Source organism: Atractosteus spatula, chromosome 7 (assembly GCF_055471065.1).
Source record: "Atractosteus spatula isolate fAtrSpa1 chromosome 7, fAtrSpa1.hap1, whole genome shotgun sequence".
Classification (NCBI taxonomy): Eukaryota; Metazoa; Chordata; class Actinopteri; order Semionotiformes; family Lepisosteidae; genus Atractosteus; species Atractosteus spatula.
This window is the reverse complement of record NC_142712.1, coordinates 45116929-45144366: the sequence shown is the minus strand read 5'-3', so window position 1 is coordinate 45144366 and position 27438 is coordinate 45116929. Positions and strand designations below refer to the sequence as shown.

The window sequence follows — 27438 nt, the reverse complement described above, 5'->3', positions numbered from 1 at the left end:
CAGTGTGTACGAGTGATATATTTTGTGCATTTACTGTGTTTTGTATCTAAATTTCAGACATACTGTATGCAGGTATTTCAGATTTATATTTTGACTTATTTCACAGAGTGAAAGTACCAGTGTTGTTGCATCAGAAATGGTGAACAGTGTTCAAGTGACATTATCGTGGGATTGAAGTAGAAACTCCAGTCTTTTTTAATTAGAATGTGCTAAAGAGACAATGCAATGAAATGGCAGAGCTGGTTGGATTTAGTTTGAATGGTCTATTTCCTAGTTTTCATTAATGGAAGAGGGAAATGACTGTTAAAGAGCAAGATTTATTAGATTAGGTATGAAACCCATGTACTGCTGAAGGAGTGGGCAAAATGTGTCCTTTTATTTCCCTTTCTTAAAACAGTGACCATGGAAGGTTGCTATTGAAATGTACAGAATAAAAGTTATTACGTTCCACAGAAGAGACACATCAAACACATTTGAAAAAAATTGAGATGTTTATTTGTGAATACCCAATGCTGGGAGTTAAAAGAAATAATTAACTTAATGCAAAATCTTCTCTTTTTAGCCATATAAAATCTTTTTTTCATATACTTCATAAACTTTATTTATCTTTACAACAGAATAATTCTGTTTTTTTTTGCCAGAAGTGCCTGTTTCATATGTATGTATTGATATATGTGTAAGTATTGATACGGTTCTGCAAGTATTGTTTCTCGTACCATCAATCAGGATATACAGTCAAAAGGTCACAGAGACAGTCAGTACTTCATTTCCAAACCAGACCTTCAAAAGCATTTAAAAGCTGAGCTAAACATTGAGCACCATTTAGATATGTAGCTATAAATGAGCTAGCAGTTTTATACTGTTCACAAAGAAACTTGTAAGTGTGGGACAAGCTGTTCTGTACACTGTTGTACTATCTTGACCTGTGACATTCTGGCTTTATTTATTTCTGGCTTTATTTCATTTTCTATGTATGTAAAATGCAGCATCAACTTGCAATCACATTACTTCTTTTACATTCTGCTCCATCCCCTATTCTATGTAAACACTATTGTTTAAATTTTTTAATTCAAAGTACAGTACCTGCTCAAAAGTCCAACAGCGTTGGAAGTGATGAAGTATTTATGTTTGGTTTTTAAGGCAATCATCTGCACTCAGGTTAAGCTCTGTGACTTCAGGTTCAAGCCTGAGTCATGTTACCAGCTGACTGTGACCATGATTCCACAAGCTGCAGCACACAATTGGCTTAGCATGGAAGTAGCTGGCCAGGTTATTGATTCTCAGCAGCTTGAAGTGCTGTCAAATGACAAACGTTTCTCTCTTCCCGTCAGTGCCTAACCTTCATCACAAGGCTTTGGTGACTGTGACGTGTGATGACTGGCTCGCTACAAGGCTGTGGTGACTGTGACGTGTGATGACTGGCTCCCTACAAGGCTGTGGTGACTGTGACGTGTGATGACTGGCTCGCTACAAGGCTGTGGTGACTGTGACGTGTGATGACTGGCTCCCTACAAGGCTGTGGTGACTGTGACGTGTGATGACTGGCTCACTACAAGGCTTTGGTGACTGTGACGTGTGATGACTGGCTCACTACAAGGCTGTGGTGACTGTGACGTGTGATGACTGGCTCACTACAAGGCTTTGGTGACTGACATGTGACAACGAGTCTGACAGTGTGCGGTCAGAGGTGAAAACTGGCAATTCCAAAACTGGGTGAGATTAACAAAAGTAATTGGCAATTCAAAATTTGTAAAAAATGTGTTTTGTACTTGCTGAGAGATAACATTTTCCCCACACAGAAAGTACATTGTTGATTTTTATCACATACTGTTGTTGGAAAATTAAAATAATGTTTTTTTTTTCACTTTTCTTACGGGCTACATTTATTATGTACTGTATAGTATATTTATTCTGAGCAAATCTGAAAACTACTGTTTTTGAGCTTTTTGAAATATAGAGTTCTTTGTTGTTTCCCTGAATGAGAATATCTGTGTATGAAGCAGATATTATATATAGCAGATAAACAGATCAAGTGCAATGAAAAGAACTGCAGGCTGACCTCTCACACTATAAAACATTACTAGTCCTTCCTATGGGAGCTGCCTGTTTTGGTTTGCATTTAAAGAAGCTAAGGAGACTTTTTTTCTCTATCATCTGATATGGATTCTTGTTACATTTTATGTTCTGGTATTGAAATATTTCTGTGCAATTGTGAAAAGGCGGAATTATAGTAGCTGTACTTAAAGGGCTGATTTGTGGAGGAACATCCTTGTTTTATTCAGTATCTGCCTTCTTTCTTTTGATAACAACTTTAATAGGGCCCTCTGGCAGACCCTTAATGATAGTCCAGGCCTCAAACCGTGTGAGCCCTTGTAGGCTATTTTCTTGCACTTGCAGTAACTCATCACCTTGCTGGATCTCACCCTGTTCAGCTACCCCACCTGCAGAGAGGAAAAGGGATCACAGGTTAATGTGAAACTAAAGAGGTTAAATACTCAAAAACATCCAGGGCTGAAGTGATCTGGTCTTTCAATTTTTGTAACATCACAATATTTAACAAACCTGTCCCTTCTTGTTTAAATGAGCAAAATCTCAATGGTGCTTTCTAAATATTGGCTGCAGCTGGATGCTATAAAAATTTGCTAGTACTATGGCCAAGCAAATAGATAGCATTCAGAACACAGTACAAGAAGCTCAGCACAACAAAGTTAAAAATTAAAACTTTTATCAGAGCAAACTTTACTGATCAGAAGGATCGAGCAGGAAATGAAAAAGTTTAAGAACTAAAAATAGTGCACTTCTTAGTGTCTTATGTATGTAGAAAAACTGTATTAATTACTTCGAAATGGTAAAATTAGTTTTAATTTTGCAAGGAGAACAAATATCAGATTGAACTTGAAAGTTAAGAAATCACATCTTGGTGAATTTTAATTGCACTAGTATGAATCATGCTACCCATCTATGTTGTTATGATGTTGCATGATGTTATGTTGCTCTGTTGGCTATACTGTTTTGTCATTATGATCGGCATTGGAACACAACAGTTTAAGGAAGGGCTGTAGTTAAGATGAGCTGCCACTAGAGGCCACTAGATGGCATCTAATCTTTGTAAATACACTAGCTATATATGTAGGTGTTTTTTTGGTAATTTGAGACTATACTGATTAAGGGTAGGATCTGTCACAAAACTCAGAAGTACTCTGGTTTCAAAATATACAAAGCTTCTAACTCTAACTCTCTCTCTAACTCTAACTTCTAACTTTGTAAACTGCACTGTGGCCTTATACTAGTGCTATGGAGAATTGATTTGGGAAGTCCTGAGCCCTTTCCACAAATATGGAAAGCTTCAGATACAAAAAAAATGTGATGGGACGCAATGCTCTGGGACAGGCATGATATCAATTATCAAGAGGGACTTGCAGTGGCTCTCACTATAGAGCGGACTTCAGCTGGACACTTGGGGATTGTGTGATTGGTGTGGTGATTCCACTCACCACTAGGGGGTGCTCTTCCTGAACCTAGACTGGTGTGGTGGTAGCTGTGAGGGGTCTGCTGATGAACCCTGCTATGCATGCCTTACTGCTCAAGGAAGTAAGGGGGGAAGGACCACAGGTAACCCACAGCCTTCTCAGGAGCCTCAGATCAGAAATACAGTCATCAAGGGACTTGAAGGAAATACAGAAAGGGCCCAAATCTCTGTGTGTCCTAGGAAACAGCTCAGCATAACTGTTCCATGAAACCAGAAACGAAAGAGTACAGGAATGGGAAAATTCCAGAGCCTGTGACTATTTGAGAAGTTGAGCAGAAGGAGGTGTTGAACATCCACAACCAGGAGTTCAAGGATCCATAGATCCACATGTGCTCCAGCTGCTGCGGCCAAATAACTGAATTCCAGCAGCTGGCCAAGGGCTCAGGAATAACAGCTGATGGCAGAGCTGATGAAACTGTGTCACAAGTGCACAAAACTCTCCTCAGAGCTGAAGAAGCAGAGTGATACCCTGCAGGCTAAAGAACCTGGAGTCCAAAACGGCAACCTGTTATACAGATCAGACAGCTGCAGTCGTGCCAGGTTGAACACAAACACAACTTAAAGAAGAATCTGGAAAAGTTGGACAATGAGCTGGAAAAGTCTCAGAGTTGCAGCAACAGCCTCTCGGTTCAGCTGGAAAAGGGCCAGGAAGAGATGGCCACTAGATGACCAGTGCAGAGACAGAAGTGAAATAGGGGAAATGTTTTGAAAAGAGAATCCTTTTTACAGGATCCTTGCTAGAAACCCAGACGTAGGAAAAGAGCAACCGGAGGAAGAAAGAGATGAAGCTGCCCTGGCCTGAGCCTCCAGAGGAGGAAAAAGAAGAAAGTCTGTGGTTTTCCTGGCCTGAATTCCCAGAAGAGGCGGGGGACAACTGTCTACTGTTTCCATTATACTGTAGCTTGTAGGCCTTAAAGAGGTACTGTAGGAGTAATAGCTGGCCCTAAGTCTGCCAAAAGGATAAAAGAGGCCAGTGCGTCCATGACCTTTCCGTAAATACCAGAGGATACAGAGGATGTTGCCTGGGCAACAATGCTGCTATCACTGCAGCAGCCTCCATCCACGGGGAAGGTTGTCACTGAGAAGTGCATTCCAATCCACACAGCCTCCAGGAAACAACAAAGGAAAATTGCTGGGCAGGGGACTTGTAGTCTCCATACATTTAACCTCATGGCGGAGGTTGCTTAACTCATGGGGGCATGTGCGAGAACTGTTCCCCCCCAGCCTGCCTGTTGGTAGCAGGTTGACTGACTTTCTTCATTGCTTGTGGCAGACCAGCGAAGGGAAGGGCTGAAGTTGCAGCTGACCGCCACTAGAGGCTGCTACACAGCCTCTAATCTTGGTAAAGAGCTACACAGTGGATGTTAAATTAGATAATTGATTAGAGTTGTGTTGAAGGCTGTTCATGCCCTCACACGTGGATTAAGTTTGTATTTGATATTTAAAGGTGTACTAGTGGCGGTTATAATTTTTTGTTTTTTGTTTTCACCTGCAAAAGCAAAAAATAAAAGCCTCATGTACTGACCAGTAGCTGGGACTATGGGTTTTTGTGTGTGCAGACTCTTATTACCATCCCAGTTAAAGGAAGGGTCTGTCACAGTCATTTTACTTTAAGGCAAGATGTGCCTGAAGACTGGAGGTCAGAAATTCATCACACAGGACAGACCCCACACACAAATTGTGCTTGAACAGGATGACTATCTTTACCTGTCACATTTCAAAATGTGTCGATTAAGCAAGTTACATCCTATAAATATTTAGGAATATGCACAGATGTTATTCTGTCTTGGAAGGCACATGTTGAAATAAAGATAAGGTGCTACTAGTCTTTCAGAAATGTGATACATGGTGTCATGCAGTATGGACTAACTGGTATAACAATCTTTCTATGCCTCAAAAAAGCCAAGATGTCCACACTCTTCAGGAGGATAGTGGGGCAGCAGTCAATCTCCTTACAATAAAAGTATGTTGCAACTACAGTATATATACTGTATATCTCTAAATGACTAAAGAGTTAATCTCCTCTGATCCCTCACTTGTTATACGTGAAGAATATCAGCTCATGCCTTCAGACATTTTAAAGTCCCCCAATATAGACTAAAGAAAATCAGAAATTCTTTTATCCCAGTCAATCCAATTACTCAGTAAATGAATTCACAATAAAGGAATAATGGTTTATAGGCAAGTGCAATCGGTGGATTGTGTGCAAAAGTGGAGGGGTAATGTGTCATTATATGCACTTACTGTAAGTGTGCGGGAAGTGAATTTACGGGGTTGTGGTGAAGTTGTGTGGATTCCTGTTGGAGTGGTGTTAGATGACTGAATGGGTGATGTCTGTTATATATTGGTAATGTAATGTTTGCTTGTAGTTGTTGTATGTTTTGCAAGTTTTTCGTGTGTAAAACATAGCTGTTTTGATGCAAGACACATTCCTAAGAAATTAGACAATAAAGTATTATCATATTGTAGTAGCATAGGCGCAGATGTCTGGAGTCTGTGCTTGGCTGTGGTGCCTTCCTTTATTGTGGCATTCTGAAAGTGCCACAAGGTACTTAGCCAAAGCTATGCCAATAGTTATTCTCTTGCATTATATGACAATAATAGTTATTACTAGTAATGATAGAAATAGAAACGTAAGTAAGAAAAGCTTAACCTGCACAATAGTCCAGTGGTTCCCAGCCCTAGTCCTAGAGGGATAATGCTTTCTGATTTTCATTCCAGCTGAGCTCTACATCTCCAGAGCTAACTGCTGACTCAATTGAATTGCTTGCTTGTTGTAACTTTGTTTAGCTTGTTTCTTCAGTCATTAACAGGTGACAAAACACTCCTGCTTCAAGGGTACCGTTTCTCACTACTTCAGTTCACAGACATGTATGCAGCTTTACCTCAACTTGCTTGCCATGATTTCTGACTTTAAAGCTCTTAATAGTTGACCACTTTATGATGAATATGCACAGATGGGAACGACCCTGTATCAGATACTTTCACTATGAGTCCTTTTTCCTTCTGCAGAGCTCCAGTTGGTGGCATTTCAGGAAATGCACACAAATGTGAGCAGGTCTGAACCTCTTAGGGTGGTACATCCCAATCACAATTACAATTGACCTTTTAAAATCAGAAAGCAAATTCAGGAACAGGGTTGGGATCTGCTGCAATGGAATAAAAAATAGACAAACATCATCTCTGCACTGGGATGGTGTGAAGAAACTTGGAATGGTTTAGTTAAAAAAAACTACTTGCTGTTTAATTAGCAATGATGTCCAATATGTTCATTAATTACTATAACATGTTGTTAGCATTCTGATTCAGATTTAATGTCATCCTATAGCCAGAGAGAGAGAAGGCATTACTGTACTGTACAGTATATGCCATAATAACTTAAATTGTGTGGTCCTGTCCTAGGGTACTTTTCTGACATGTAAACATTATTTTTTTTACATTGACACCATTATAATTCCAGTTTTTTTTTCAAGAATCATTACTTAAACAGTTTACCTTTAAAAATCCTGTTGATGACGAGCGGTTTGTCTCCATGAATGGAGCCTTTTCCTCCCTCCAGACTGAAGCCCACCCCTGCTGCGTTTTTCTCCAGCGTTACAGTCAGAATTTCCCCAGGCTCGTCTGCCAATGACAGCAGAAAAGGAATGATTGAATTATCTTTTTTTAGGTTTGAGCTTTGACTATTTTAGATGATGCTTGGCCAAACCTGGAGGGTTTTGATTCCAAAGACAAATGTGTGCAATACTCACACTTCCTCTGCTTTATTTAAAACTTTTTTTGCCTTGGTTAGTTTAGTAGTGGATTCTGTGCATGTCAAGAAAGAATTTCCTTCATAGTCATTAAGCACCAGGACTAAGCTTTTTCAAAACTGTATTGGAATTAAGACGTGCATTGCTGCACCGTTAAGACTTTTTAGAGACTAAGACTTCTAAGTTACTAGAAAGTACTATGACATGCAACATTTAAAACATTAGACAAAATCTGCAGTTTTAATGATTGTTTGACTGCCAGATTGTTTGGCTGAATTTCTCTACCTCTCACTGTTTGAGGGATATGGATTGGGTCACCATGTACTTAAACCTCCACTATGAAATCAGTGGCCTAGGAAAAATGACTTTTAGATCTTGCAGTTTTATCTTTTGCTCCTTTTCTCCCTTTACATGGAGCTTGTGTTAGCGATGTGTGGTCAAGTTCAAGACATGACAGTGCTTCTCCCTAGAAAAAAGTACCTGTCTCGTTCTGACGCTCTGCACTGCTGGCAGCTGCACTGCAGTCACTGGTCTCAGAGGCACTTTTCTCGTTTTCCTTTGATTTGCAAACCACAACGACTGCCTGCTTCATCATCCTGGCCTGGCGGAGGACAGCTGTTGCGTCGCTGTGTGTCACGTCTTTAAGGGTCTGCCCGTTTATGGAGAGCACCTCGTCTCCTTTCTGAATGGTTCCTTCTTGTGCTGCCAGCCCATTGGGAAACACCCTGTGCACCTAGTGTAACACAAGGACGAAGAGGCATTGATATTCATTTTAAATAATGTCCTCGTTTCTATTTACTCTAAATTCATTTAATAACAGAAACCAAGCTGCAACCATCAATGACCCTAATCACAGTAATTGCTAACTGTAATTACTAATTGCAGTAAGTGTAATTAACAATGTTTTCTTTGACATTTCACAGGAAACAGTGTTTCAAATTGCAGTAATATTCCAATACCCTGAGAGGAAGTAGAAACCGGAGCAGAAGTTACTCACTGTGGTCATTTTGTTTTCAAGGTCTATTCCTCCTGCAATGCTGAACCCCAGGCCAGCACCTTCTTCTTTGTGTAATATTACAACATGGATATCTTCAAATTGCTAAACAAAAAGCAAAATTGTTCAAGGCTTGCATTTCACTTTTAAAACTATGAAGTCCGTGGTTCATTAGAAGAGTCTCATTACAGGCATGTGTCAGAAAAGACTCAAACTGTTCAAGTTTAAGACTAAATTGTGTTTTACATGCATCATCTTACATTAGATGATAATAAAAATATCACATAATACATACTTCAAAACATTACTCCCTTGACGGCTTCCATCACAACTTCAAAAAAGCTTAAAGTATACTGTAGTTTTGGATGAAAGCATCAGGAAAGTGAATAAATCACTGAAAACACACACTACTGTGTTACAGAAATGTTCTGGTGTCATTGAATGAATGCACTACCAATTTTATCTAAATAGTCTTCAGCTGTATAATTGGATGAATCTTGCACCAGGTTTACACAGCAAGTTTGTTGCACCAGTGTTTTCATCTTTCCGTCATCATAACAACACAATTTGGTTTAGTTCTTCTTTACATAAAGAGTTGTGGGAGAATGAAACAAGCCACGTTGTTGAGACTGATACCTGGGCTTCTCCCAGGAAAAGGATGCATAAGATTCCTGGATCATTTAGCTCACTAACTTCCGAATGGGCTAGATGAATAGTTTTCTCTTATTTGTAACTTTTCTTATGTTCTTACAGTAATATGCAGCAGCTGTTACTTTTACCAATTCCAGATGCCTCTTTATCTGTGCTAAATAACAAAGATTTAAATGGCATTCCAGTACTCAGCTTTTCTTGTGTCTCTACAATCTCATTTCGGATTCTACTGCTGTTAAAGGACATCCTTCTTTTTTATTTTGGAAATAATGGACATAAAGAAGAGAAGGTATTTGTCAATTCTGCATGGAAGGTGGGTGGATTTTGATTAGATCAGGAAAGGTTGGGGCATCCTCTTGGCAAGGGCAGAGAAAGGTAGAGAAGCCAGCCACAGGAGAGTGTCACAAATCTACAGATAATTTCTAATGGAAGAGGATCTATAATAAAACCTAACATACATAATATAATGTAAAAGCATAAGATTTTCTATTGAAATACCCAAGAGCTTCTCACACAACCTTGTTTTATGGTTTACTTGCTCACTCACATTGTAAATACTTCTACCAGCGAAACAGACATAAATAAAGTCAGATTCAGGGTTAGGGACAAACAGATAGCATGAGCATTGGTGCTCCATCATGCTTACTTTCAAGGTTTCTTCATCCAGAGCTTTCACTTCCTCAATCATCTTTTCTATCTCCTCAGGTGGGATGATGGAGATGACTGACTGGGCAGAGGCAGAGGAGGTCATAGATGAGGACAGCTCTCTCTTCCCTTCCTCCTTCTTCTCCTCCACTATTCCGATTGTGCATTCTCTCAGCTCAGCCAGGCTGACAAGCAGAAGAACCTTTATTCAAACTTAGTCTGAGCCATGGAAATACTTCACTCTCATTTTTCACAAAAAGGCCATGCTCGCATTTAAAAAAAAAATCACTTCCTGATTCATTTGTGAATGTCTTGGCATCTTAACTTTCTCTTTAAAAATCTCTTCCCTAAATAGTAAGTAGGTTTTGTTGCACATCTTTTAAAAACATTTATTACTGTATCTGTTTTGCTGTATATACAGCATCCACCTTTAATGTAACAGGAAATGTTTTAGTCTTTCAGTAACAGCAACTGTTTTCGGTCTGTTTCCTCTTTCAAAACAGGAACTAGATTCATCTTACTGCCTATCATGTGAAATCTAAAGGGGTTAGGTTTCAGTGCGTTTCACAAAGATCTTTCCTCCATTTTCTGTACAGTGATTGTCAGGTATGCTTCTGTTTTTATTTTTACCATTTGGTGTGCATTAATTCCTGTTAATCATCTCTTAGTTTACAACAACTCCAATCACAAACCTCAAATCCAGTACCTGATAGCAAAGTTTTGTTCATTAGTGACTTCTTACTGTTGCCAAATGTAAAACCCACCATTTGCAGTTTCTAATTGGCAGGTGGGATGGGTTTTATTTTATTCTGTTCTAATCAGTGGCATAGGTTTTTTTTTGTAAAGGAGTCCACCCACCTGACAGAAAATCCCTTTTCATGATGGCTGTTGTCACCAGTGGTAGACAGGGGGTCCTTGTCTGCCCCTCCATCCTCTTCTGGCCCTGGGTTCCATGGATTGCTGGGCCAGGTGCAGGGGGATTGAGGAAGAGAGCGCATTGACCTCATCAATGCATTTGACACCTGGTTGCTGAAGGACAGAATTTTACCCAGGCTCTCTCCATCAAACACCTTCAGGACAGAGGGCTCAGGAGGCTGGGATGCAGAGACTGGGAGGCTCCTGGTTCTCAGGCTGGGTGCCTTCTGCAGTACATTTTCATCTTCCATCTGAGGTGTTTTCTCTGATGTGATTCCCTTTGTACTACTGCATCTCCTGGGGCTTGGAAAGGAATAGGATTCTGAAAGAGAAGATGATACCTCTGGCTCTGCCAGGACCACAGGAGCATCTTCAACTGGTTTGCTGTCTATTGAGATGATTGCTGGTTTATTTATCATGCATGATTCAGTGATAACAGCTGAAAATGTGGTCCCTTCACCGGGGAGCTGCTCAGTCGTGGGCTCAGGACTCTTGCTGTTATCAGGTGGTTTGGCTTCTGTAGCTTTGCTGCTCACGTGAATATCAGTTTTGATAGAGCAAACTGTGTCATTTCTGCTTGGGGTTTTGTCCATGACAGGCAATGACGAAGATGAGCCCAGCCTCCTTGCCCCCCTCTCTGGCGACTCGGGGCTGGACAAAGTTTCAAATGAATGCAATTTTTCTTTGAAAGACAGGTTTGTCTTAGCTGAGGTAGCTCTTAAATTCACTCCAAAGGTTTTGCCCACATCAGAGCTCTTGTGATCTACAGGTTTGATTGGTTCAGACAATCTCCCGCTCTTCATGCCTCTCAGGCTCTGCCGAGCCCACACTGGCTTTGGGGCCACTGGAGGCCCTTTCTTCAAATTTGGAGATTCTTCTAACTTGGTCATGTTTAAGGCTGGAGCTGTGCTGCCAGCTTCAGATGCATCTTTGTCTTGTGAAATGGAAGAGCCATTCAGATCGGCCTGTCCATTCTCTTGACTCATGATGACAGAACTTAGATGGCCCTCAATACTATCTGAAATCCTTACCCAGGGATCCTGTGTTTGATCGAGAAAGAGATCCACATGGGCCTGTCTTCTCAGTGTCGGCCTTTTACCTTGTGGATAGTCCTCTGGGTTAAAAAGCAAGATGATAAATTAATTTCCCATACTTTTTTATTCATAGGTGACATTTTATTGACTTTCAAGGTTTTTTTTAAGTACAAAAGAAATTTGTCCTTTGTGTTGTCTGTGAGAATTAAGTCCAACTCATCTGAATATGAATACAATAGATGCACAATTCTAAAAACAATGCAAAGATAGGAAGTAAATGAAAAGTGACACGTAGTTGCAAGCTTTCTAAACTGTTTCAGACATAAAGACAATAAAAGCATTTTTTAAAAAACATCTGGAATATGAGCAATTATTTTTTAAATATGTTTTTAATCACAAATACACACATACTGTACCATCCTCATACTCTTGATTGGATGAAATGGCAGCAAAGATGATTAATCAATTAAAATGCAATATGAGTTGTATGTTGTTGCTGTACTTCAGTACACGTTTCTTTATCGTTTAATTTGTAAAAAAAAATGTTAGTACCTTGATATTTTCCTGCTTGTCTCGAACAGTATTCTGTCGTGCTAGAGACAGGTCTGCAGTCGCTGGGAGCCGCAGCCGTTGCAGTGACAGTGTCAGTCTGAACCACTGTAGTTCCTTTAGCCAGCTCGCTCCCTGCTTCCTGTGACACAAACAGGAAATAAGTTCTTTTGCAGCTCTTTTACAGAGACCGTGAAAGGTATAGTAATGCATTCGTTTTCAATCTGGCATGCAATACTGATGCAGAACAAAAATCATGTTGGTTTCCTTATGATTTAAATTCTTGCAGGCATAAGTAAATGTCATGCCAAGCATGCAATGACTTAAGACAGTATGAAGAACATACACATTTTCTATACACGAATTACCATTGACCAATTCTGTGACTTGCATTATAACTAGCAGACTGAAGGGTTGAAAGATTTCAGTATTTCCGGGGGTATCACTGAGACTGCACTTCAATGGAGGAAATTTTTAAATCAATCATGCTATTGCCACTTCATTCGTACGAAACTTTTGAATGTCGATATATTGCTTTAAGGTCATAGTTTGGCACTTTGGATTGTGAAAAAAAGTATTTGGTTAAAATATGGTTAATAAGAGTAAAATTATAGATATTATATACAGGAGGTCTGACATTTTATAATAAAATTTTCAGTTAAGAATTATGTTCCAGTCCAGTGTTGCCCCCAAGGCCCAGGTGCACACATTAACCCAAGAGTAAGAAGCCAACGTACATTTTTAAACAGTAAATCAGGAATCTTTCTCAAAGCCATGTATAAACTGCAAAACAACTAAAAGCACATACAGAAACATGACACATGATTAAAAAGCTTTTGAGACAAACTTTACTATTTATTGTGCCTTTTTACGGTATATTTCAGTTAGGTTTTGTAAGAACAGCACATTCTTTTGAAAGGAGTTTGTATTGCGTGGCTGTTGTTAAACTCATGGTTTTACTTCTGCTCTAACCACAGCAGAAACCACCCACAGACATGCTGTGACAGGATTTGACTGTGGTTTCCAGGGGTGCTGAGGAAATAACTTTTTCAGCACCCATGCAGAGAAGTGCAAATAAGCCAAATTCATTACTATAAAGAGAAAGAAAAGCACTCTACTGGCACTTTCAGCAGGTCTCTAAGAAAACGTCCATTATCAGTGGTAAGCAGTCATATTTGAGATGGTGATGTGACCTGTCAAAATTTAGAAATGTAATCTCATGTCTACCTTAGTTTTGCCTGATATGATGCAGAAAATATAGGTATGTTATTAACTATGCAAATTCTAGTTAAATACTTTTGAAAAGGGTGTCATTTCTACCCAGAAAAGGTAAGCAGATGGTCACGTGTGCCCGTAAATGTGGCGAGTCCTACCTGACAGTTGATATAAGAAGGGTGCCAGCCATCATCTTTGACAGGCGAGTCTTTGCTGTCTCCTGCAGGGCCATAGAAATGCTCTTCGTGTGAAATATCTGATTGTTTAAAGTACCTTCTGGGTGGGGGAGGTGGTTTGGGTTTGGAGACTTTCGTGTGTTTGGTGCTGAGGTCTGTAGCTTGTTGGCTACAGCCTTTAGCGTCACACCTGTTAGGAACATTGTCTTTATCTTTGTGATGTGGAGGTGACTTTCTCTCTGGCCAGGCCACAGAACCAGGAGCAGCCTCATGGGACGTTCCAGTGGGAATGTCCAAACTGTGGACCTCAGAGGTTGCCATGGTAACATCCAGACTGTGCACCCGAGAGGTTGGCATGGGAACGTCCACACTGTGCCCCCTAGAGGTTGGCATGGGAACGTCCACACTGTGCACCCGAGACTTCAGGTCGGCGTGTTGATGTGTGTGGGAGGAGCTGCCATTGCTGCAGAAGGAGCAGTGGTTATAACTGCTGTCGCTGCAGGATCGAGTCATCACCTTCTGGACTCGCCTGTTATTCAAATGACTGAAGCTTCTCTCAAGGCATTTGTCACATTTCTGCTTTCCGTGAGAGCAGGGATCCATTTTCTTTAATCCTAGGTAAGCATGAAACATGTGAAAAAGAAAATATAGGTCTGATATGTAAAATCTCTATATTTTAAACTTTATATTAGATTTTGTCTCATCTGACAGGCTAAAACTGCTGAATCCTATTACTCTTGAACAGAGAAGACCAGACTGAAGAAGTCAAAATCCTCAAAAGTTTTGATAAAGTCAGCTCATTGGACTTCTTTGGAACAGTAAAACTCTACCTTCCATGCTCCACTGACTTCTGTCTTTTTTCAGCTTACTGTTCTCCACAGCCTGTGCAATGGCATCCTTGAGCTGCTGCTCAGAAACCTAGAGAGTGCAGAGGGATCATCTGGTCATTTTATCATGATTTTTTCCAAGTTATCAAATGTGTTATGGTGGGAATTGAACTCTAGTGCAGTTTATAACGCAATAGTCTTAGCTTCCTATCGCAGTGACTTGGAAGCAGAAAGGAAACTGTGCTGACATCAGATTTGTCCTGCGCACCTTAGGGTCGGGGTGTCGGCTGATGATGACCTGGACTGGTCCGGGACTGCACTGACTCAACACGGTGTACACTTCGTTCAGGGTCATGTTGTACACCACCGTCTCATTGATCTCTATGATTTCATCACCACATCTGTCAAAAGAGCACAGGGTCAGAGATGCAGACAGTTAAGAGACAGGAGGTGCCCAAGAAAAGCCAGTCGTGAACACCCTTACCTCAGTCGGCCGTCCATGTGCGCCACCGAGCCAGGAGACAGCGTGTGGATGTAAATGCCTGGACAGCCTTCACTGGAGGGCACACAGCACAGTCCGATCCCCAGGCCCACTCCCACCTCTACAGGCAGCACAAAGAGCGGCAGAGACAGGGCAGGACATCCACCTTTGAACTGCGTTCTGTTCCACATTAACTCTTTTCTGTCTTCTTCAACAGGCTTATTGAAGCCTCATACTAATGTTCATAAGCCATGAATTATACATTTGAACAGTGTGATCACTGAAAGTTAACAGTTAATTCACGTATAGCCAAACATAATTGTTACAAATCCAATGAAACTCATGGTTGTAAGAATCCTTCTTTGCAGATGTTTATCCATACCTATCAGTGTTATAACAGCAGTTTTTAATCATTCCCTGCATTTATCATTTGTAACATTTATCCTGAAAGGTCTGAAAGCACTTCCCATATAGAAGTGGTCTCTTCATCCACCACAGAAGAGCAGCCCTGCCTGGGTGACACAGAGTGGCCATTCAGCACCAGCAGCCCCACTGCACAGCAGAGAGAAACTGCTTCACCAGCTGAATCAAGGGGGAGGTTTAAGGAAGCCAAACTGTGGAAGCCCAAAGTGGAATGTTAGCCAGGACAGGTTTTAACACCTCTACTGTTACAAACAGTGGCATGGGTTTTGTAATGGCATTAAGAAGTCAGGACCTTCGCTTAATGTCTTATCTGAAGGCCAGCACAGTGTCCCCAGTCATCATCCGCAAGTTCCGTGATTTCACTGTGCCTTTCTACAGTTTTCTGAGCTTTTGCCATTGTATACAGCATTTAATTTCAATCAGGGCGACTTACAACAGAGCACCACTAGATACCAAATTTGTGTGCTGTAAATATACTAGTTAATGGCTCTCTTGGTTTGAGTTGCATTAAGATTCTGTTCAGGCTGTTTCACATCCAGGCTTAGATTTGAAGAATAAGATCCAAGTCCAATCAAAAGTATTTTGTCTCACCTTTGTGCAAAGTGATCTCCATCATGATTCTGTCCTTGGGTTTGACCGGGTGGGCAAGGAAGCTGTAATCTGTGATGTCTGTGCTTCCTCTGCTGATACAGGCACTGGAGCTGAGGGACCGTGAGCGACACAGGTGGGGCACCACCCCAGAGCTGGGCACTGCCCCCACCCGCAGGCTGGTCCGCACCACCAGTGTAAGCAGGCCCTTCCTGATTTGCTTTAGATGGGGACAAATAAGACTCAAGATAGCAACACAACCTGAGATGGAACTATAAAAAAACACTAATGTAAGAATTTGGGGTTTTAGATTATTTCACAGGAACTCACTTTAAATTTCAGTAGTGCATCTTCATGAGTCAAACCGTGCAGGGACTCTCCATTTAGCTCCAATATTTCATCGCCTGTGAGACACCATACACTAGGGGTTATAAATGCCTGTCAGAAACTACAGCACTGCTGTGGGAACAATAGTATCAAACTGGAATGTCTACCTTCTCGTAGTCTCCCATCAGCTGCTGCTGCTCCACCAGGAAAAATAGTCTTGACATAGATTCCCATAGGCCCATACATGCTGTCCTTTCCACCAACAATACTGAAACCTAAACCCTGAGATGTTAGAGATAGTAGTTAGTCCATAGTGACACCCGATGTAAAACAGTAATACTGGCTGTACTTAAAGGAATTTGTAACCTCAAAGCAGTTAATAATAAGGCTTGGCTAAGGTAAAGCAAAGCTTTCGTTTCAATTTCAGATGTAGAAATTCTCTCTTCAATGTAGAATTGTTCTTTCACAGCATATCAATTAACAGTAAAAGTAAAGAAGTAGCTTTTCTGTTTTAGGATGTACACCAAGAAATATGTGATCATATCTAGTTGTTGTACACTACAATTATGCCGCATAAACGATGAATTACTAAGAAATTAAGTAGTGTAGCATGCTAAAGTATTATAATTTTCACTTCACATCATTTTAAATAACCGCTTATCCAGTTCAGAATCATGTTGGGTTGGGGCCTACTCTGGGAAGCACAGGGTACAATGCGAGATGGGATGCCAATCTGTCACAGGGTACACACAGATACTTTCACACCAGGGCCAGTTTTTACAGAAGCCTATTAACCTATCAGGATATCTTTGGACTGTGGGAGGAAACCGGGGGATACAGAGGAAACTTACGTGAACATGAGGAGAATGCACTAACTCCACACAGATAATACCCCAGGAATTGACCTCAGGGCTCCAGCGTAGCAAGACAGCAATGCTAAACACTGTACCACTGTGCTTCCCCAGTTACAAACTTGTACAAAATGTTAAGTGTGTTGATTGAGAAACTCTTGTTTTTACAGACAAAAGATACCTTGCCCTGCCCCTTCATCAGCACAATATTGCAGATAACAAAGGCTTGTGTGGAGCTGGTTGAGTTCACCAAGTGTGCTGAACTTAGTGAGCGAGATGGCCTGGGAACAACCTGCAGGGTAAATAATTTTTAAAATAATAAATCTTTTCCATAGAAACACATTATAGTATACACCAAAAACATGTTTTTCTCACATTTCAGCTGACTGACCTGAAATTGAAATTAAGCTGTACAGAACTGTCAGACCTGTTGTACCAATGTACACAATTATTGTATTCATTTGTGCTCTTACGTTTGGGACGTCTTAATATTTGGGTGTCACCATAGAAGAAGATAATACTTCTTTTAATTCTCAATAATAAATCTATTGGTTATTTTGTATTTCTTCGGAACTGTGTTTCCAGTGATAAAATATGAATTGTCATATAAGGTCATTTCACAGGGCACACAGCTTTATGACAACCTATGAAGACAAAAGATTATAGATGATATCAACATCTGTACTTATGCAAAAAGTACACCTCACAAATATATGCATATTAAAAGTACAAGGAATAAATCTGTTAGTAATCAACACGTAACTTTCAGCAGCACTGTAAACCTGAAAAGGCAAAGGAATGTCGAAGACGATGAGGAACACCTGTTTCTCCCATTTTAGTCACATTAGTAAATCTAGATTATTAACTTGGACATCTTGGACAGAAATAAAAGGTTATCAGAATTAGATTGGATGGACTATTCTAAGTGTCAAGCCTTAGGCTCCACAGTCAAAATGTTATGTTTCTTTTCCTCTCTTTTCAGCATGGAATAAACCTTTACTTGTTCCTTTGCAGCCTACACACACTGATACAGCTCCATACTCGAACCTACTCTGAGCATCTACATTTTGGTTGGTTCCTAAAGGATATATACAGTAGGTGCTTACCTGTGCTACTCCATTTGTAAACTCCAGCTGTTGGGAGAGAGACTTCCTGTTTCCATAGAAACCTGGATTTCCATCAGTTTGGTTATTATTGGTTTGGTACACCTCAGGAGTTTTAATAATGAGAGCATCCAAATCCCCAATCCAGTATGGATTGACACCTAGAATTATCGAGTATCAAGTCAATGATGGGCCACTGTTCCATGACATTCACCTGCACATTTCTTTAGCTTTAATTTGCATTAGTGAAGGAAAAGACAGTTTGTGATCTCCTGTTCAGGATCACAGAGCAGCAATTAAAGCAGCCCACCCTCTCACCAAACAAAATCTGCCCAGTTTTCCTTTCCTCTGTTAACTTACTTGTGGAATTGCTCCGAGTCCTTATACAGGACATTTTGCTTTGAGAAACTTGGTCTGTCTTGTCTCCCTCCAAAGTGCCTGTTCCATCTCCCATCGTCTCTAGGGTGGGCTCCTGTCAAGCAGAATGCATAGAACCAGGCCACAGCAGTCGGTTTGTCATTTCTGGGAGGACTATAACTAAAACAAAGTGTGAATTTCATAGAATGCAAGCATGGCCTGCCTGAGTCCTAAAAAAAGTCTATTATTATCTGCCCTGCTTCTTTAATATTAATAATTATAATAATTGCTTATGCTTATATAGCGCTTTTCTGGACATTCCACTTAAAGCGCTTTACAGGTAATGGGGACTCCCCTCCACCACCAATGTGCAGCACCCACCTGGATGATGCGACGGCAGCCATAGTGCACCAGAACGCTCACCACACATCAGCTATCAGTGGGGAGGAGAGCAGAGTAATGATGCCAATTCATAGATGGGGATTATTAGGAGGCCATAATTGGTAAGGGCCAATGGGAAATTTGGCCAGGATGCCGGGGTAACACCCCTACTCTTTTCGAGAAACACCCTGGGGTTTGTAATGACCACAGAGAGTCAGGACCTCAGTTTTATGTCTTATCCGAAGGACAGCGCCTTTTTACAACATAGTGTCCCTGTTACTATACTGTTGCATTAGGACCCACAGTGACTGCAGGGTGAGTGCCCCCTATTGGTCCCACTAACACCTCTTCCAGCAGCAACCTTAGTTAATTCATGCCTGATGTCTGTCCCCCAAGTTCTGTTATTTGCATATTGAGACAAAATCATTTTTCATTAACTTACCCAAGTCATATCTTGAACATTACAGCTATTTACTATAACTATAAATATTGTTATGAAATTGGATTATTTTTTATTTTGGTATTTTGTAATTTTCTGGAAAGTCCTGCTTCCTCCTTCCAGAATAGATAATATAGATGATATTTAATAGATGATACATAATAGATTATATTTAAGACTCAATAAGGTCGCTGCCTCTTTCTTTTTCAATTACCTTATGTTATATTTTGAATTGGACTCTGATTTGATTCCAGACTTGCACGTTTTTCATTTTTTATTTCCTTTCCTGTCTTGTCCTGCAATGTGAACCTCAGCTCAATATAAACATTTCATCTTGCTGCTGCAAAACTAGTGTAGCTCTTGGCAAGTCTCCTTCCTGTTTCTCATCAGCACTGTGAAGGGAGCAGCAGTCACCTGGGAGCAGCCGTTTTTGCCTGTGTGTGTCCTGGTAAGGTGGTAAGTCAGTGGTTGAAGGTTGTCTCTGTCAGCAGCAGGCAATGCCAGGGTGGGTGAGCAGTGACTTTGTGCTGGGCTTTTCTTTGAACTTGTAGGGGAATCCTGCAAATACAAACAGCTGAGTGAATCCAGTTACATCTGGCAATCTTCCCAGTGAAACAACACAAAATTATGATTTGTTGGTTCTTAAACTTGATGAATTGATCAAAATATACATTTAGATCTTAAAATATGAACTTTAACCAATATAAGTTACACCTCTAAGGTATAGAAGAAAAACAGAAAGTGTCTGTGTTTCTACTGCAAAACAATCTCAACTGTAGAGATATAGCAGCATGTTTTTTACAGATTAGTTTAAATAAAACCAAATGAATCAACATACAGTGCCCTCCAAAAGTATTGGGACAGCAAGGTCAACATTGTTATTTTGTACTTCACAATAAAGGGATTTGCTTTGTTATTCATGAATATTCTTGGAGGATCATGTAATTCTGATAATGATTTGAGATACTTTATGAAGGTCTTTGCTGCAGCCACTTTAACATATCTTGGCTATTCTTGGGTGTTCTGTTTTCTTTTTTCTTCAGCTCAGCTGGATTGAAATCTGGAGACTGACTTGGCCAGACTAAGATCTCCTGATGAACCCCTCTGTTTCATTGGCAATATGTTTTGTGTCATTTTCATGCTGCTAGGTGAAAAGCCATCCAATAAATATGGAAACATTTTCCTCTACATAAGCAGACAAAATATTTCAGTAAACATCAGTATTCATTCTTCTCCTGCCATCATTAGTTAAATCTTTAATAAAGATGAGTGAGTCAGTTCCAGAGGAGGTTACGCATGCCCAAGCCATGACACTACCTCTACCATGTTTAAGACATTTTCTTGTGTCGCAAAAACGTACAATTTGCTGGTACTCTTGCAGACTGAGGCACCTAGCAAATGTAAAAGGAATTAGGACCCTTCTAACCACACAGACTGTCAAAATGTTCAGAGGCCCCAGTGCAACCAAAAATCAGTATAAGCCAGGTATTGCGTAATTGCCATTTTTATTCCTTCAGCGACTGCAATAAAGTAATTATCCCCGTAATCACTACTTATAAGAGGAACCAAACATAAAAATCACACAAAAGTCCTAAGAAACCAGAAGAAAATCTCAAAGAGTGTTATTTGCAGTGTTGCACAGTCCTCTCTGTTCCTTGCAATGTTCCAAAAAAAGTCATCCTCAAATCGAAAGCACAAAAACCCCTGTGCCACGATTCTCTCCCATGCTGACAACTCTATATTCTCCATGAGCACTCACTCAACTCAATCTCAGGCTCAGGCCACCACAGACCAGCACAATACGCCTAGCACAAGTAGGTCCAATAATTGAGTTGTAATTCCACGTGCCTTTGCTGACTGGATTCTTTATATCCTCTTTCTGAGCAGAACCTCAGAATAGAATGAGGGGCAGGAGTGGCGTGTTGATCATGAGGGGTAGGAATGAATCAACAATGAGGGCTGAGGAACTGACGGCACGCAGATTGCCTGGTGTCCCAGTGCAATATCCCTCCTTCCTCTGTAATATGCCTTTCCTTTCCATCCTTCTGTTCCAGGCCCAGCCTCACCCTGTTCAGCACCTGAGCACAACGAACATATCTCCTCCAACTGTGTGGTAACTGACAGATGTCTAGGCAAACAGCATGTCCTACAATCTGTAATGACTGTATCCTGCTGTACTGTTTGCACTAGGTAGCAGCAAGAAATTTAAAGGCGAGGGAAGCAAACACAAAAGAGAAAAAATACACAGCAAAAGCTTTAGCCCCTATGAGCATTACTCACATAAACAAAGTCCCCAGGCCACTGCCCTGCTCCCTCATCTCTCACCACATAACATGAGTACAAAGATGAGCCAGAGTCTTACAATGAAGACTTTTACCAACTTGGACACCACCGCATATGCGAAGCATAGTGGAGGGAATGTCACAGCTTGAGCAAGTATGGGTACTTCTCAGGCTGGCTCACTTGTCTTTACTGATGATGACCCCATAGTCATTTGAAATTATCGGGTTGAATATAAAGTATGTCTCTGTCCTGCTATGATCAAATGTGTGCATAGAAATACCTAAAAATGAAAGTCATATGGTACTTATTTTAATCTATACTCACAAATGCAAATTCCTTAACTACTTAAAAAATTAAAAATGTAAATTTTACATTAAATTTTGGACTTTGGTATCCTAATATTTTTGCAGGTACTGTATTTAGGAATTGTATATGTGTAATAACGTACATACTACCTCCCCAGCTTTTTCATAGGTAAGAACACTGTCACTCTCCACATTGTCACCAAGATTTACTCCATAGTTTTAGTCTGGAAAAACCATTAAAGATTCCAAAAGTGAAATAAACATGTGAGGAATTTAATGAGAAGTTGGTCATAAATTCCAAGAGTTTTCTATTTTAAATTTAGCACCTTTAGTATTCATTCTCTTTTCACAAGCTTTTGTTTTTCAAAAAGTAAACAAAATGCATAGTGTCAGGGTCATTGTGGAATGAATGTAGATTCCTTCTGTTCAAAAGCATTAAGATTAAATAATTCTTCGGTATGTTCAAAACAGAACTGCTAAAGTCATTTAAAATACAGTTTAAAAAAACAGCAGGAGAAGAAAAGTCCATCCAGATGAGTCACATGTCTGGACATTCTTTCCTACGTGTCTGTAGTTTCCTTCCTCTCTGAGCACCTTGCCTATCCATTCCTTGGCTGAGAAGGATTATGATGTCACTTAGGGAAGGGTTCCATGAGAATGGAATGCAGAATATGGATTCCAGCACCACAGATTTCAGTCTATACAGTATATTAGAGCTGACAATGTCCTGATATCATTTGACACTTTTTTGGGGTTCAGAGGGGTGGGGAGTGAGCCCATGATAAATTCACATTTAAAACATGCCTTGAGGTTGATGGCCAAATACACATTTTTAATAAAAAACGTAAACTGTCTCCTATTTCATTGCCACAGCCTGACTGATTTCCCAAATCTTCCAAAACCAGACAGGAGTGCAACACGGTTTTGCCAAATAGCTTACTGGTGAAAATGTAGAATATTGCTCTGCCATTTTAAGATAAATGATTTTCTTTTTCTGATTTTAACAAAAAAGCCTAAAACGGATCTCCGTTGGAAGAAATCTGCCTACATTTTAAATGTACATCTCTCACTCTATTTTATCACATGGTTCCGTTATATCAATAAAAGTATACCTTTATAAAAACATTTTTGACATGCTGACATATATTTGAATATATGTACATGGCCCGCCAACTACTGTATTGTATTGTACTGTAAAAAATCCAGAAGAGTTAAATTATTAAGATGCCACTTATTATACTAACAAAATATGATTTTAAAGGCACATGGATAGTAAAAAATCTTTACCAATTTGAAGTAGCAGGATTTTAAAACTTTTTTTATTTACGTGAAATTTGTTTTGTGGCTTAGTTAAGTTTTCTTCAATATGGAGAGTGCCTGCAGGGTGGCAGAGTTCTAATAATACAAAGAAAAATCTTACATTATTGGAAACAATCAAGTCCACCGGCCCTCCTGTAGACAGGACTATGGTCTCAGCATCCATTTCTGATATATTATTCATTGACTGTCCATTAACTAAGCGAAGTTCATCTCCTGGCTGAAGACAGCCATCCCTAGAAAAAACATATGTATATATGTACAGTATATATGACATATACACACCACTAAGCTTTAGGAGAAAAGTACCAGTTATTCATTGTGCATGTACAGTATGTGTTTTGAAAAATAAATTATAGGGATTTTGGATACTGATTGATTTTTTTGTCTTATTTTAATTAATTGCATGACTGACAGTGATGCACTCTGATGACCTTGATTGTTGGAGATGTACCCCAGAATTTAGTCTTGATGGTCAACGCAGGTTAACCTTTAACCTTTTGAATGTAAAGCCTGGTGAAAATAAAGAAAGAAACATACAGAGAGAAACTAATATGTCCCACTTATCAAAAGAACAGCTCTTGATATAAGTGTCGTATGTTGAAGGCTGGGCAAAGTCACCTCAGCTTGTCTGCCAGCTACTAGTGCCGCTCTAGTGATAAATTTTGTGTAGATCAGCCTGACGGATGTCAGTGAGTGTAGTGTTGATATGAGTAAAATTTGGAGGTCCAAGTGTGGTTGTACAGTATGTGCAGGAGTGTCTAGAGCTTAACTTGTAGTGACTTGATAGCAGCATGGCTGCATGGCTCTTCATTGATCAAGTCCTGGGAACTCATTTGGTGCACTTCCTGAGAGCTCATCAAAACAGCATTCCTGCAGGATAAATCATGACCTCATACTGGTCATGTACTGTAACAGGAACTATCTTAGGAGATCAGAATGTGACAGTTATGCTGTGTCTTATGTCTTATGACTTGCACTTGTTCCTATTTGCCAGACTTGTACTCCATTGAATATGTGTGACAGGAGTGGGACAATGTGCAACATCTAGAGCTCAGACCCAATGAAGATGCACACGTTTATCCAGGCTGACAAAGAGAATGGATTACAATACTGCATCTGCAACCTGATGTACAGCTTTTACTGCTTTCAGTAATGGCTAAACTCTCTAGCAGCCTGTGACTGTCACACTGTTTTTCAGCTCTGTTGGTGATAAATGTTAAACAGTTTAATAATTAGTTTATGTCATGCCTGTTCTTTAACATATCAGTGCACTTGCTATTAAATGGATTTTGTCATTTTCCTGGTAGTATGTATGAAAAATTGGTGTTGTTTTAATGATGCTTGATATATCTATCCATCCATTTTCTAACCACTTAATCAAATTCAGGATCATGAAGCAGCCACAGCCTATCACAGAAAGCAAAAAGTGTAAGTCAAGATATACCCTGGATGGGACATCAGTCTATTGGAGGGCACACACAGATATTGACATGCACATACAAACAACAGGGCTGATTTTCCCAGAAGCCTAGCCTATCATGTCTCTGAACTGTGGGAGGAAACTGGAGCACATAGAGGAAACACAGGGAGAACACACAAACTCCATGCTGTTAGCACCCCAAGTCCAGCATTGAACCCAGGACCCCATTGTTGCAAGACAGCAATGCTAACCACTGTGCCACCAAGCCACCTTATGCTTCATACAGTACATGTCAATTGCAAAACTGATTTATTATTGAAAATCCAAGCAGTAGCTACTTTATGTTTCTAGAAGTGGTTAATTTGAGTACATTTAGAGCACAGCACTACAGTAACATGCTGTTTCAGGCTCTACCTGTAGGCTTCGGATCCCCTGTTCATGCAGTTGTTTGGAGGGGCTTCAGCATCATCATCATCACACATTCGATTTCTAAGGCCTTCTTCACCAGTGGCCACACACAGCCTCCAGATGCTGCTTTCCTGTTTTATAATAAAGATGGCAGAGTAGTGAATACAAGCAGCTTTTCTTCAGAGGTGAAACAAGACATTCATGTACAGTAAGAACAGAAATAAAACTTGTGATTTTATATTGGGGGAACATGCACCATTAATAAGAAAATATAGTACAGTGGCCTGGGAGAAAAAATAAATTCTGTTTGTAATGAACAAATCAAAAGTAGATTTGTCTTGCTATCCGCTTGTGAAAGATTGTTACAAAGATTTATCAAGTACAGTAGGTTTTCTGCAGGATTAGTGACAACTAAAAATTGAGCAGTAGATCTTGTTAGTCCCTTTGTTTTACTATTGTTACTGTACAATAATTGAAATGTTTGGGGTTTTTTTGCTGTCATTGGTAAAAACGGCCCATTTTAGGGGGCTATTGCACATTGTGAACTTCATATCTGACTACACAGTGTTGTTGTTTAGGAGAGCCATGCGACCATGACATCACTGGAATTTCTTAGGAGACCTGCGTCAAGATTTTATGCACAAGTTAATTTTCCCTTGAGGCTGCAACAAAGTAGCTTTTGTGTGAATCAAGCTGGCAAAGTGATTTGCTGGAGCAGACTATAATGCAAATGTTTTTTTTATTATTATTTGGTTATAATGGAGAGCACATTGCCAAGCTCAAAATGAAGAAAAATTTAGATGTCTTAATTTTTTTAGACTTATTACTGCAATTTATCAGCATTTCAGATTAATACATTTAATTCTGGTTCAGTCATAGTTTCGGAAAGACGTGAGGAAATAGTAATTCCTTCGTCTTCAGACATATGATTTATAGATGAAATATTAGATGCCACTTACATCATGAAAATGTTAACATTTATGTCTTATCACACAATGGCAGAACCCTGATGAACCACTAGACTTTACGCACTACTTACAAAGCTGGCATAGCGCATCACAATTTCTCTTTAAATGTATACTTATATTAATGAATATTGCATTTTGAATGCTCTAGGATTGTCAACAAATTCATTGAAGCACAATATTTTTAGATGTTTTTTTTTATAAAAGATCATTAAGATCTTAGTTATTCCTTGAATGGTTTAGCTGTAAAATCAAAGGTGTGTAATTGCTCCCCTGTTGTCCATAAAAACGATTTACGTTTATATTTAAAAAAGCGACGTTTTTCCATTAAGTCGTGTTAGGTGAATATCAGCATTGAATTGTTTTACAGTTGGACTTCAGAACGCCTAAGGTACTTTTAAGTAATCAGGAAACAAGAAGCTGAATTAATATATTTTTCAGAATATCTCCATGAAGTATATTGAATTGCATATGAGATGCCGTAAATTAATCAAGCGTTATTTATGAACTGGCCATAAGTTGTAGTATAAAACACATTTTACAACTGTTATTTTAGGAGTTTCCAATTCACATTCATTTCATTTCATTTTTTCATGAATTGAAATACAAAGGTGCGTCGACGGGTGAAGCATAACCACACTTTGTATCTTTTTTTTCTCTAAAGCTGTAATTCTCCTTGACAAAACACTGACACACCACTTACAGGCTGCCTTGCAGTGTAGATCATCTTGCAGTTTGTTTTAATTGTATTCACTTTCGGTGGATGCTGAATTGTCCCAGCAAAGAAACAGCCTCTGTATAACCCTTATAACCCTCAGACTGTACCGTACCCTCAGACTGTACCGTATCACAGTGTAAACAGCGGCTTCGCTAGCCTCTGAAGTCTTAAGTCAGAGGGATGCACAGAGAAGCAGAGTCGTGGCAGTCCAGAAATACCTTGATGGAAAAGGTCCTCCTGATGCCTCTCCTGTCATCCCCTGGGGCCCTCAGCTGGTGACAAGCTGGGGACTCTGCTGCAGTTGTCTGTTCCACAGAGTCTGTGGGGGAGAGGGCCCCTGCCCTAAGGTTCCTCTTGGATTTCTCTCCTCCACTCTCCTCCATTTCTGTGGAATCAGGGTATTTTTCCTCAGGGCTGGAGCCATCGTCGCTGGTTTTGGAATTGCACAATATGAACGACCTGGAAATGACCCCCAGCCTTTTCGACCGCTGGCTGGTTTTGCCCGTTGCACTGCGCCTCTCCATCCTCCGGACTGGACCATCAGCCTTCTTCTTGTGTCTGGTGCAGCTGTGTGGCATAGCGGCTGATGCACTTCCTCTGGCGTTGTCCAGCTAATGGAAAGGGATGTTCTGCGAAGCAATTAGAAAATTCAGTTAGGAATCCTGTTTCATAAGTGTTCTGAGAGACTGCTGAGACAGGCTAGATAAAAGCTCTTTTCTTCCTTGCTTAAAAAGCACATGTTGCCTCATGACTTCCGTTCAATGCCTCCCTTGGACATTTGTGCT

The 27438-nt window shown here is 40.1% G+C and overlaps 1 protein-coding gene across 1 annotated transcript; it reads right to left on the bottom strand.

Moving 5' to 3' along the window:
* Nucleotides 1–478: 478 nt before the first annotated feature.
* Nucleotides 479–27237, bottom strand: il16 (interleukin 16). The gene is made up of 21 exons (XM_088921815.1): nt 26872–27237; nt 24977–25101; nt 23243–23375; nt 19649–19792; nt 18418–18529; nt 18061–18218; nt 17136–17246; nt 16271–16385; nt 16107–16180; nt 15780–15996; nt 14769–14886; nt 14553–14685; nt 14288–14375; nt 13440–14071; nt 12070–12208; nt 10427–11597; nt 9570–9753; nt 8276–8377; nt 7759–8011; nt 7025–7150; nt 479–2441 (listed from the first exon to the last, which is right to left on the bottom strand). The coding sequence occupies exons 1-21, from the start codon at nt 27229–27231 to the stop codon at nt 2275–2277; spliced, it is 4662 nt and encodes a 1553-aa protein (XP_088777941.1). The 5' UTR covers nt 27232–27237; the 3' UTR covers nt 479–2274.
* Between the last annotated feature and the right edge of the window lie 201 nt (nt 27238–27438).